The sequence below is a fragment of the Drosophila ananassae genome, chromosome 2L (genome assembly GCF_017639315.1).
Source record: "Drosophila ananassae strain 14024-0371.13 chromosome 2L, ASM1763931v2, whole genome shotgun sequence".
NCBI lineage: Eukaryota > Metazoa > Arthropoda > Insecta > Diptera > Drosophilidae > Drosophila > Drosophila ananassae.
This window is the reverse complement of record NC_057927.1, coordinates 8,709,078-8,722,342: the sequence shown is the minus strand read 5'-3', so window position 1 is coordinate 8,722,342 and position 13,265 is coordinate 8,709,078. Positions and strand designations below refer to the sequence as shown.

At 48.0% G+C, this 13,265-nt stretch overlaps 1 protein-coding gene across 12 annotated transcripts in view; it reads left to right on the top strand.

Moving 5' to 3' along the window:
• Positions 1 to 13,265, top strand: part of LOC6499757 (peripheral plasma membrane protein CASK) — a 35,458-nt gene that overhangs the window by 2,278 nt on the left and 19,915 nt on the right. For 6 of the 12 annotated variants that reach the window (XM_044716429.1, XM_044716426.1, XM_044716427.1 and 3 more), the window contains 6 exons: positions 634 to 746; positions 1,335 to 1,440; positions 1,507 to 1,584; positions 1,893 to 2,250; positions 2,310 to 2,577; positions 2,768 to 3,117. In XM_044716429.1, the coding sequence (XP_044572364.1) occupies positions 634 to 746; positions 1,335 to 1,440; positions 1,507 to 1,584; positions 1,893 to 2,250; positions 2,310 to 2,577; positions 2,768 to 3,117 (1,273 nt within the window). Of the gene's footprint in view, positions 1 to 633; positions 747 to 1,334; positions 1,441 to 1,506; positions 1,585 to 1,892; positions 2,251 to 2,309; positions 2,578 to 2,767; positions 3,118 to 3,182; positions 3,566 to 6,207; positions 6,848 to 11,156; positions 11,264 to 12,252; positions 12,405 to 13,265 lie in introns of those variants that run through there. The other 6 variants (XM_032449687.2, XM_032449686.2, XM_044716439.1 and 3 more) reach the window with 5 other exon arrangements.

Genomic DNA, 13,265 nt, shown 5'->3' with positions numbered 1-13,265 from the left:
ACCCAACAGCTCCCCTCGCGGACTATATATCCTCGCCGATGCTGCCGCTGACAGCTGGCATCCATAGCCATTATCTCATTATGTATTATGTATCCGCCCCGTACGCCCAGCCAGCCAGCGACACCCACGGACAGTAAATCATCCAACTATTCGCCATCGAGGGCGGACGACGCTTGCTCCTCAATAAAAAAACTTTCCAAACTCCCCGAACTTTTGCATTATTCAAAAATGTATGCCACTGCCGGCAAACATTCCCTGTGTTGGTCACTTGGCCTGGACCCCGATCATCCTAGTTTATGTTCGGGCTTCGTTCGCAGAAGTTGTTGCAATTTAAAGTCCAACTTTGTGGAATTTTGTTTGCAAAAAGAGTACATTTTATTGACAGCACTTTCCAGCATCGTAAATAGCAATAAACGGATAATTTTTAACTGAATTCCATGAAGTGGGAACTTACTTTGTAACTCATACTCATCTTAAATTATTTAACCTTTTTTGCTCACAAGTTCATTCAGTTTTTCTGGAAATATAAAATTTTATTTGGCCCTGCTCCCATTTAGACACAATCAACTTCCAATTGAAGTTTAATCCAAACTCACCCACACCCACTTACTCCTCCTATTTGCTCTTTTTCAGAGGTCCTTTCTCCATCGTGAGGCGATGCATACACAGGGAGTCCAATCAGCAGTTTGCTGTCAAAATCGTTGATGTGGCCAAGTTCACAGCGAGTCCGGGACTGAGCACAGCGGGTGAGTGTGTATTTCTCGGCAATCGATGGGAGTGGAGTGGGTAGGAGAGGAGGTGACCTTCTTCGATTTGGCTCCTGGCTACGCAGACTTCCAGCTCCCGAGTCCCGACTTCCGGCTCCTGGCTTCAGGCTCCAGGCTCCAGGCTGTGTGAATAAATTATAATTAAGCTGCTCAATTATTCAAAATTATGCCGCTGCCACACGTGTAGCATGGTCCCAGGGTCGTCAGTTTGTCAGTTTCCCAGTTTCCCAGTTCGGCAGCCAGGGCAGCCTGCCCAAGATGCCAATTAAAAAGAAATTGCTCAAGTGCAAGGGCGCCGGGAAACAGGACTGGAGAGGTCGCGTGTCCTGCGGAAGAGGAATGAAACGGCTCCGACCATTGACTAAATGATACATGGCAGGCACATAAGTCAGCGCTAAGTCCATTAGTGCCACAGCCAGCTGGTGATGTGAGTGGGTGGGGCATGACCCCACCCTCTGCTCTGCTCCCCCGGCTCCTGTCTAATGTCAACTAATTGCCACTGTTTTGCCGCCCCCACTTGCCCGCTGCCTCCTCTCACAACGCCAATTCTTTCCATTCCTTTTTCAGATCTGAAGCGCGAGGCCACAATATGTCACATGTTGAAGCATCCGCACATCGTGGAGCTCCTAGAGACCTACAGCTCCGAGGGAATGCTTTACATGGTCTTCGAGTTGTAAGTTGTCACTCCGGTGGTGTGCCAGGACATTGCTAAATCCATTTTCCTTTCTTTCCTCCGCAGCATGGAGGGCTCCGACTTGTGCTTCGAGGTTGTGCGCCGGGCTGTCGCAGGATTCGTCTACAGCGAGGCAGTTGCCTGGTGAGGATAAAGGATACTGTTGTGATCTGTGCTGGTTTTGGACAAAAGAAATAGGATTTTCATGAAAATAAGGATGCTTTTCAATAGATAAGCCTGTCTGTGGCTTAGTTTTGAAAGAGTTTTTAAGAAAAATTAGAGATATTTGTTCATTTGATATCCAAAAGCAAGAAACTGAAACTCATAGCTCCTTATTTATATTATCATTAACTATTATGGCTTCAATTAGACATAGTACGACCTCCAAAACCAGCGCACTTCGCAACCAAACTATCCTCTGCTATCTAACTCACATATTGGAACTTTTGCAGTCACTATATGCGGCAGATCTTGGAGGCGCTCCGCTACTGCCACGAGAACGATATCCTGCACAGGGACGTGCGTCCCGCCTGCGCCCTGCTCGCCACCGTCGACAACTCGGCGCCAGTGAAGCTGGGCGGCTTCGGGTCCGCCATCCAGCTGCCCGGAACGCGGGAAACCATAGAAACACACGGACGCGTCGGGTGTCCGCACTACATGGCGCCGGAGGTGGTCACCAGGCGGCTGTACGGAAAGGGATGCGACGTGTGGGGCGCCGGAGTGATGCTGCACGTCCTGCTCTCCGGCAGGCTGCCCTTCCTGGGATCTGGAGTGCGGTTGCAGCAATCGATAGCCCGCGGCCGGTTATCGGTGGGTTCTGAACACCAGATCGTAGATGAAGCAAATAATCCATTCCTTGTAATCCCCAGTTTGAGGCGCCCGAGTGGAAGTCCATCTCGGCAAATGCCAAGGATCTAGTCATGAAAATGCTGGCCGCCAATCCACATCACAGGCTCTCCATTACCGAGGTGCTCGATCATCCCTGGATACGGGATCGGGACAAACTGCAGCGCACCCACCTGGCGGACACGGTGGAGGAATTGAAGCGCTACAACGCCCGGCGTAAGCTCAAGGGCGCCGTGCAGGCCATAGCAGGAGGCACCAACATGGATCCCCTTTACGCCACTGATGCTGACAGTTAGTTTCTTGAAGATTGTTCCACAAACCTCAGATTTTAGTTCAATTAGAGATTGATTTATATTTCATGTATTTAAGATAGAATCTTGCTTTACATACTTTAGTTAATAATTATCCCATATACTATATTAGTTATATTAGTTATTACTATTAGCAAAGAACCTCTATTAATCAAATAAAATCATTTCAGTGCCCATTGCCGCAGCCACAGAAGAGTGGGCCGACGAGGAGGCTGGCATAGAGGCAGTGCAGCGCATCCTGGACTGCTTGGACGACATATATTCGCTGCAGGACGCCCATGTGGACGCCGACGTGCTGAGGGACATGCTGCGCGACAGTCGGCTGCACCAGTTTTTGCAACTGTTCGACAGGATCGCCGCCTCCGTGGTGACCAGCAACGGCAGGGCGCCGGCTGCCGAGGCCGTGGGTCGCAGTCGCGATGTCCTGGAGCTGCTCTCATCGACCGCCGGCGGCAACTCGCTGGCTGGCAAGTATGCCAAGGACGAGCTGCTCCAGCTCCTGGCCGCCCCCCATATGCAGGTGAGTCGGGCAGGCTGTGCATTTCACTCTGTTTACTTTTACTCTGACGGGCATTTTGTGGCAAGCTTTATTTTGCAATAATCCGGCAATCACAGGGCTCGGCCACTTCAAGTGGTCATATCAATCTGCGGCAGTCCACTCGTCCGAGTGGCCAATTCGCTTTGGCTTAGGCTTAAACAAATTTGAAATGTATTTAGTGCGGGCAAACAAGGCCGAGAAGGAGAAGGCGCTCCGGAGCTCAGGAGCCAGGAGCTCGGGGCGGAGAGCCATCACTGGCAGGACTCGGGCGCAGACAGAGTCACTAATCCTTTGCCTAAACAGAGACTCGTTCGGACACAAAATGCTGTACAGGCACATAAGCACACTGGGGGAAATATTAACTGATATCCAAAGAAACGTGGGCTAATCCAATTAGGCACAGTCCTTTTTCAAAGGCGAGAAATACAATGTACTTGAAATAAAATGTCCTGAAACTTATGGTATTATTTAAACTATGTACTGCTAGGCTCATGTTATTTTAGAAATAAAAGGTATTTCTCGTAGTGTATATACATAACAGCTAATGCAACCAAATACAAACAATTTAATCAGAATAAACCAAAATGAATTTCGGACGTAGACCAGTCACAACAACAGCTGAAGCAGGATCTGAGGCTGAAGCAAAATGAAAAGCAGGAGCGACAGTCCACAGCAGCTAGTATAACTAAAGCGACAACAACAACATCCGCGCCCCAGGCTCCCGGACTCAGAGTCCTTTTTCCTTCCCGAGGGCTTTTTGCGCTGAAAAGTATGCTACGAGTACACGGCTCAAGTGCCATCGTTGTTCCGACTACGTCGGCATATGGCCATCCTTTTTCACTCTACTCCTTCCCTCCACCTCCACCCCCACCTCCTCAGAAGCAGGAGCAGGACCACTAGCAAAGCGAAAGGGGCACAAAAACATTTAACGATAGCGAGCAAAAAATAAATAAGCAAAAACAGGCAGCCAGCAAGGATGGGATGGGGGACTTTTTGTTTCCACGAAACATCAAATATCCTTGCGGGGGTGGAGGAGGCCGCATAAAAAATTATTGGAGAATTCTGTGGGGAATCAAATTGATTTCACTTGCTGTGTTATTGGATATGGCTAATGGTTATCCATAACATTCCGGCCTCTAAACCGGGCCAGGGGATCCGTTCTCGGTTTCGGGAGAGAACTCGAACCGTAGATGTGCTTCGTCTATTAAAATTAAAAGCCTGTCATCCATTCGAAGGCCATGATAATAATTTGTTCTATGGCTAGCTGGGGTATTTATTAAATATGCTGGATAGAAGCTTTAAAGTGGAGCACTTCTTACAAATCATTTTGTGTAATCAATTTGATGGCGCTTTGTTCGCAAAAAAGCAGTCCTGGTCGTCCTTTTGGTCCTGGTGGAAATGCAAATCATCGCTCACACCATTCTGTAATTGAAAAAGATTCTTTTCGACCAGAACGTCTCTGTGAAACAATAATAATGACTTTTCAGTTATTTGCGCTAAAAATTTGAATTTTAAAGGCTTTGTCCGACAGGACCTGCCAACATAATGTTGACAGATTTGAAAAGCAGGAGAGCTAGGGTCCACGGGTCGTACCCTCTTCAACGGCGGGGTGCAGTCTTCAAAGTGAAGCTTTAATGTGGTCCAATGAGGGAACTTGAAAAGGACAACTCTGAGGAGTATTTATGTACGCAAGGATTCATCCTCCCACGAGTATCCAATTATTTGCCAGACTCGGCCTAAGCTCCTCATTGGTTTACTCCCTCCCCCATGCCCCATGTACCCCGACCCAGGGCTAGGGTATACTATAAAGAATACTTTTTCCCCGACTCGCTGGTTGATGGGTTGGCGGTTGTGGGTGGTGCTTGGTGGGTGGTTTTGGTGGTATTTGGCGGAGTGGACTGCCAGAGTGTGATATGGACGCAATGCTATAACATAACTCTGTGCCATCCACTGTCGTTAATTGCTCCTTGAAGCAGACTACACTTTTTGCGGCTGCCTGCGACTGGTTTTCCCAGATTTTCCTCCTTTATTTATTTATGCGCCTCTTGTGGCCCTCGGACCGCTGCCTGTCTGCCTGTCTTTGGGTGTGACGCAAGCCCCCCACCCAGTCAAGGAGTCTCATTTTCATAAATCCGAGCAGCTAGCTGGAAAGAAATAAAAGAAATGGCGGGTTGGAGGGGGCGAAAAAAGATGAACAACTGCAGGGAAACGCAGGCCCAGCGATGAAAGCCATGAACGAATGTGTTAATGCTATATACACAACTCGGCGGGGGTGGCAGGGGGCTGGCCACCCATAGTGCTTCTGATGCTGCTGATGGTCCACCAGGGCTGCACTATCCACTACCACTACAGCAACACCAACAACTACAACCACAAAGCCAATGTCCAAGGAAAGCTGCAAAGCTCTCGCACTCTCTGCAACTTGCAGCCAACTGCAGTCGGGCCTCTCATTCTGGAGGACTCTGGCCCTCTCGCTCCTGCTGGCTGTTCCGCTGGCCCGCTCCCTCTAGCCCTGCACTTAACCCATGTTGCAACACAACGGAGCACTCGTGATTGACTTAAACAAAAAGCGCGCACCCGAGATTTCAGTTTAGTTTGCGGCGCAGTCGCCGCTGGGGAACGTCAGGTTCGGATTCGGATGCGGATTTATTTGCCGCCTGCTCGCTGATGTGTAAAAATGGCGCCGAATGTGGGACGGCATCCGTATCCTGCCCCTGCTCCGGCTACGGCTTCGGCTCCTCGGTGAATTGTGGCCACCGAAACCTTCGTCAAGTTGAGAGTTCAGTTTGAGTTTCAGTTCGAGTTCTAGTTCGAGTCGAGAGTCTATTTCTCAAGTGGCAGCCCCGCACCGCTCGTTTGACCCAATTAACAGGACGCTTACCCGGACACGGACGCGGACAGGGACCCGAAGCCCCGTGCCCATTTCCCAACCCGGTACCCGGTACCCAGTACCCAGTCCCGTCTCTTTTAGTTTCTCGCTGTGCGACTGAGTGTGCCAATTACGCGCGCGAGTTTCCGCCGTAACCTCCGTCAAAAAAACGGGGGAAAAAAAAAACAAAACACAGGCACAACGGCCCACGTGTTTGGCGGCAAAATCCACATGGGAGCAATTGACAAAATGGCAACCAGCAGTAGCAGGATCCGAGGCAGGACCAGCAATAGCAGCAGCAGCTCCATCCGGAATCTCGGGGATGCGCCGTGGCGCTGGGGACACGCCGTTGCCGTGCTCATAAATTGGCAGCACAAGAAGATACTCCTCCTCCACCTCCGCTTCCACCGCCAGTCGCTGTCAAGCAGCCATAACTCAATTTAAATTCAAATGTGTTACGCCAACGCAACAACAACAAGAACATAGGGGGAAACCAGCCAGGATAACAACTACAAAGGACTAGAGCGACTAGCTGGGAGGGGAAGAATTAAATGTTTTGTGCGAGGAACAAATAATCAAATTATAAATTGATAAAAGCCAGAAAGTTATCGGGGCGCCTTCTTCTGGATGGAGGAGGAGAATGCGGAGGCGTGCTGCTGTTGCCGCTGCTGCTGCGACAACTTGTCCACCGGAACGGCAACGGCCACGGGTACGGGCGCGGACACCACTTGCACCGCCACCGCGGAGCCACCGCAACTGGAGCTGTTCCAGTGGATCGGCTTGGAGACGGCCGAGCTGCTGCCCGCATACATAACCCGCTACTACAACAACTTGCACTACCAGGTAAATCGCCGCTTTAGTTTATAAAACTCTCTTTCTGGCCGGCAGTGGCAGTGGCAAGTGGGTGCTGGGTGCTGGGGGAGGTCAGGCCTGCCACGCTTGCCACGCGAATGCACAGTGGAGTTGGCCTGGCCTGTGATTTGAGTTGCGTCCAAACTTTGATTAAATTTTGTTTACTGTTTTTGTTTTTTGCTGTTGGTTTTCTGTTTTCTGTTTCTGTGAACTTTGCCACAGAGTCAAGAGTCAAGAGGGCAGGAAAATACGCTTCCCGCATAAAGCTTTACAGGGAGAACTACTCCACAGCTACTCCACAACACTTAATTAGTTTTCCGTTTAAATCAAATATATTTAATCTCTGAAGCATAGCTCTTATGGGAGGGCTGTTAGATTTAATCAAGGCTCTCACATTATAGAGAAACGGGCCAGAACCTAAAGCTACATCCGGGTCGAAAGTGCCCCATTTACCTTATTGAAATCCAATTCCCCCACCGGGAAACGCTCTCATCTTTAAGTAAGACTTCCAGGGGCATAAAACGCTTCGGTCTCGACTTCAACTGGCTATCATTTGTTTATGGTCCCTTTACCCGGTGGACACTCATTGAATATTGGCCAATTGCAATGGCAAAATCAATTTGCCAAATGGCCAACGAATTTGCATTTTTGTGTGCCACATACTCACAGAGTCGTTTTTGGCTCGTTTCTGGGATGCCATCAGCATTATTACAAGGGTCGTTTTACCTTTGACTTGTTCCTGATTTGCACGGAACACGGATATGGATACACACACACACACACACACACACACACTCGGAAACACATGCACACACTCACTCCTCATCTCCTGCGGATGTGTGTGGGTTAGTTGACAACTAAACGTGTCAACGAGGCTAAGCAAGCAAACTGTCAGGAGCAGCAGTAGTTCTCCAGTTTCAACAGGAGCGGGGCGGGGCGTGGCAGGGGGGGCTGCCCCACTGACACATTAGGGTTACTCTTTTGGCTGCACAACACACATAAATGTCCTTTTGCGCCCGCCCCGCTTCTCCCCGCCATAGGTCTGTGGCCCAGGAACTGCAGCTGGCTCGGCGACTGCCATCATCCTTGTTATTGTCATTGTTGCCACTGCCATTGTGTTGCAGCCAAATTTGTTGCCACTTCGATGAGATGACAAATTCGTGCCAAATTGTTTTCACTCTCTAGCTGCACTTTCAGAAATGGTTGCAGGCTTTATTTAAAGTTTCCTATTCGAAAGGGATTTTTTTTTTTAAAACTCCTAATGCTTAAGAAAATCATTTATGATCCAAGGCGATGTCTTTGCCAATTTTTATGAACTTCATGAACTGATTATCCGCATTGAAACCTATAATCACAATTTTAATATGTTTTTTACCATTTTTTCCCATGGACTCACTTTATAATTGGCTTGAAAACGGCTTATAAGCCCCACATTGTTGTCTGTATTTATTCCAATTTGCATGCTATCATTAAACAGAGTACCCTAAAACCTTTGTAAATATATTCCCTGCAAATCTACATTTAAACCTCGGATATAATTTTTTGACCCATTTTTTTTTAATTTTTCTAATGGGCTCCCTTTAAAAAAAACAAATGCTAGGAACTCCTTATATGGGCCACGGCGATGTCTATAACTTTGCCAATTTTCGTCCGATCCTTAAACGAATCGCATTTTGATTCCTCATAAATGTGTATTAAAAACTGGTATGATATTTTTTCTTAACTATAGACTTCCTTGAAAAAGATGAGTGCCAGTCACTTTCCGCAGTGCACTGTGGCCCCGTATTTGTGCACTCTCCACTGGCGTGTTGCAGCACACAACACAAAACGGTGGTGACAGCAGCAAGTTAATAGTTTATGGCCAGGATGCGATTACACGAGCTCCGTTTTCGAAAGGGCCTTGACCTACACTCCGGCTGCCAGGCTCTGCAGCTTACAAAGTGGATCCTTCGGCCGAAATGAATTCGGATTTTTATTCAGTTTCGCAGATTCACTTGACACACCGCCCGAGGGGTGGGTGGCAGGTGGGTGTAGCAGAGTGGGTGTAGCAGAGTGAGTGCTTTTTTGTGCATTAATTAAAAGCCTGTTATCCTGCGTATTAAACTGGCGAACAGTGGCAGTCCTTTGCTGTGTTCTTGTCCTTGCAAATCAATCGATTGTGAGGATGGCTTTTGTTTGCTTGGCTCGAGGTTGAAAAGATGCTGCCATAGGCCTAATTTTCATTTTTTTGCATGTCCTTTGAAAGGATATTGACGAATTATTATCCTTTGTAGTCTTATTTTTTAATAGAAAGGAATATTAAAAAACATTAAATACTCAAAAAGATTATTTGTATATAATTAATTTTCAAGTTAACTTACAAGTCCTGCCAAATTCTCCAACTAGAGTATTGAGGATTCCCCCAAAAGGAAAATGAATTATATCCTTTCCATCTCATTTTCACCGACTTTGCCCCCGCTCTCTCTCTCTCTCTGCCCCCTTTCCTGCTGGCCTGCCATTCACAACAAGCGCTCCATAAATATTTGCTGTGCCTCAGCACAGATTCATAACTCATAACGGGGCCTTCTCTACGACTGTCTGTTCTTTCGGCCCACCCATCCTGCCCCATCCTGCCCCATCACCCCCTGTTTGCCTGGCCCCAATGGATAGCTGGTGCGGCCGTACCACATGTAATTAGGTTGCGGCTTCCACCTTCTGCCACCGCCGCGTCTTGCCTTGCGCTTCCCCTTTTGGCAATGAATCCTTTTGCCGCACGCCCGCATCCTCTTTGGCAAGTGTCTGAGTGCCTAAGTGGGTGTAAGTGTGGACATTAGGGTGGCCTCTCTAACCAAGCCAACGGTACTGCAGTCGAACTTTTCACTCGCTTTGCGAGACTTGCTTTGCGAGTATGGGTGTTGGCAGTTTAAATGAAGTAATAAATTAGAAAATTACCCAAAAGTTTTTGAGTTTTCGAGAGCGAAGTGAGTGAAGGACTCGTCAAACAGTGTCTGATGAGATGATTCAGACAGAAGCCATTTCATTACTCATACGCCCCGAAGACACCAACACTCCTCAGGCCAAAACATGTTCAAGGCCACATAAGCGATAAATAATTAATTGATATATTTTATGCCACTATGTGTGACCTTTGAGCCTTGCATGCAAATAGGGGCCACCCTACTTCGCATAAGTCACCTACTTTGCATCGGTTTTCGGCCACCTTTCTTTCCTTCCCACTCTCTTCCATTCTCTCACTCTCTCTCTGTGAGAAGTGCAGTTGCAGCTGCTGCTGCTGCTCGATGATGAAATGTTGATGATGTTTGATGCTAGAATGATAATAATGACGATGCTGATTCCGTTGATTTCAATGATGACGCCAGCGCTGCTGCTACAATAACGGGAACGGGAACGGTAACGGTAACGGTAACGGTGACGGCGGCAATGATTGGGTTAACGACTACGTGGCGCAGACGTTGCGCCATAAATTACGAATATTTGCACGCTCGCCACGTTAGGCGCTCCCGCTCCCGTTTGTACCGTAAGACAAACAGTACCAGCAGCAGCTTTAGAGGTGGAGCAGGTGGTGGCGGCGGAGGCGGAGGCGTTGGCAGAGACTAAAGCAGCGATGAAGCTTGCAGCAGTTCACACTGTCCCAAAAAACATTAGTTTTGAATTAAAAGCTATTCATTTTTGAATATTAATTGGGATCTTGGGATCACATGGCGTATGCGTAATATTACTTTTAATCATTAATTAATATTTTGTCTATATCAAAAATAGTTATTAATTAAGAAAAACTGTGAAGGCTTGAATACACAGTCGTCCTGCGTGTTATCCTTTATCCCGAAAGTGCGGAAAATATTATAAAAATGTTTAAAAAAAATAACCATTACCAAAAATGTTTTAAATGTAAATCTAAAAGGATATATGACTAACACCATTTAACAAATTATCCTGCCACCAAACCACTGTGCAAAGGATTCCAACAGCGATACAGCGTCTGCGATTGCGATTGCCAATGAGTGAAAAATGTGGCAGCCACAGAGCCGACCAGTGCGCAGGTCCGCAGTCGCTGCCGCTGGTGCTGCCAGCGTCGCTCAGCATCCTGCATCCTGCGGCAGATTCAGCGAGCAGCACAAAAGTCAGGCCACCGAAAAGAAGCAGAGGCAACAGTCGTCCTGCTCGCACTCGACTGGCGGCCGCAGGAAATTGATTGGAGGAAGCAGCAGATTGGAGGAAGCTGCATTCAGCAGAGAGCAAGGACACCGTTCGGGAGAGAGTTCGGGATGAGAGAGCAAGGCCATCTCTCTGTGGGGGCTTCAGCTGGATGCTGCGGGAGCTCGATGGCTCAGTCTTACATTGTGCACCTTGCTAGCTGGTCCTGTGCCAGTTTCAAGCGAGTCCTTGCCTGGAACGCACGGGTAAAGGGTATAAAGAAACAGCAGGAGCTGAGTGGCAGTGGCAGTGGCAGTAGCAGTAACAGGAGCAGCGCACACACACACACACACCCGCTGACACCCGCACACATCCTGCTGCACACGCACACGCACACACGCCAACCCAACCGAAGTGAGTCTGCCATACGGCGCAGCAAAATGCAAAAGAAAAACGCAAACGGCGAGGAAAACCCTGGGGAAAACTAATGTACAGGAAAAACTTTTTAATTTACAAAAAACAAGGATAAGGAGCCAACAGAGAGAGAGAGAGGCGAAAACTTTTTCGAGAGTTGGCAATTAAAAAAGTTCCGTTACTTAACAGCTAGAGCGCGCAAAAAAATGAAATGATGGTCAACATCCTTGATCCCAACGAAACTGGCGAAAAATGGGGAAAACTTTCAATTGATTTTTGTTCGCGAGTGAAAAATGCCACACACACAGACACTCACTCCCACACACACACACACACGTGAGGGGAAAAAAGAAAACAGGAAAGAGTGCGTGGTCGTTTTGGCGACTTTTTTCGCAGCCTCTCTTGTTTCCCGTTATTCTTTCGTTTTTTTTTTTGCATATTTTCCGATCCGGTCAGTTCCCCGCACCCCTCTCTCCGCCACTTCGTGTGTATGTGTGGGAGTTGCTTCTCTCGAGAGAAAGCCATCGCTCTCACCTCCCATCTCTCTGGCCTTTCTCGCGAGAAGCAACAACCGCAAGGACGGAGGCAGCGCCGCGACAGCGACTGCGACGCGGCTGAGGAGCGAGTTCGACCGCATTGCTAAATCGATTTGCCAAAAATGATTATCAATGATTTCACAAACGCCATTAAATTGAATTAAATTAACGTGTCTGCGTGTGTGCGTGTCCCCGACCGACCGACCGACTGTGTGGGTGTGTGCGTGCCTGAGTCTCCGAGCCAAATCGAATCGGTACGAGCCCGAAACTCATCCTGAAACAATTTATCCTGAAACCCAAAAACCAAAACAGCCAGTGCATCAACATAAACGAACAACAATATATGTATGAATGGACCATTAAATAGAGAAAATCATGTACTCTGAAAGGCATTAAGCCAGAAAACAACAACAAACACAACACAACGAGTTAGATTCGCACAGAAACAACAACATTTTGTTGCAGTAAGTAAAAAATAAAAGCTACCCCAAGTTACACCTAAAAAAAAAATATAAACGAGACACAACACCACCCACACTCCACCACCCACCATCCGCCCACCACCCACCTGCAAACTTGGAATTCCTCAACAAACTCAAGTTCGCTTCACTTCACTTCACTTCACTTCACCACTCGGCACAGCTCCAGCCCCGCCCCCTGGGCGAACCTTTACCGCCCACCTAACGCCCCTCCCCCCATCCTTCCTCGCCCCTCGCCCCCCTCCCCTGGCGAAGCCAACAAACGTTTCCTATGCCATTTCCGTTTGCCTTATCAAAAATGTGTATATATACACAAGATATAGGGAAGACTCGGAGGGCGGAGGGCGAGAGGAGAGGAGAGGAGCTGCGGAGCATCCCAAGTACAGTGGCGGCAAGCTATAGCCGACATTAGCATATCTAATGAGAGCCGGAAAGCTGTGCACATTTTATTAAATAATATCTATTTTGAAGGGTAACGATAGAGGAATTGTACTATCTAGTTCTGATGCTCCAGTTCTATAGACTTCTTTTGAGTTTTATTTTAAATCAAATTCAAGCAGATCCCATTTGAGCCAATTTGGCGGTTTTTAGTAAACTCGTTAGTCTTTTGAAACTAAACAGCACTTTCCCAACGACCACTGTACATGAAAAATTGGTTGGCTTTCGCTTGCTCTGTTTTCGCAGTTGCTTTTCTTTTGCAGTTCCTTTCCACTGCTTCCCGGCCCACCAAGGAGCAAGTGCAGCTAACCTCGGACCGGGGAGTCCTTCAGGCCCCACTGGCCCTTCAGAGGATTCGCATCCAGATAGACTGCCATCCGCTAGAGCCAGAGCCTCACTTTACCTCAA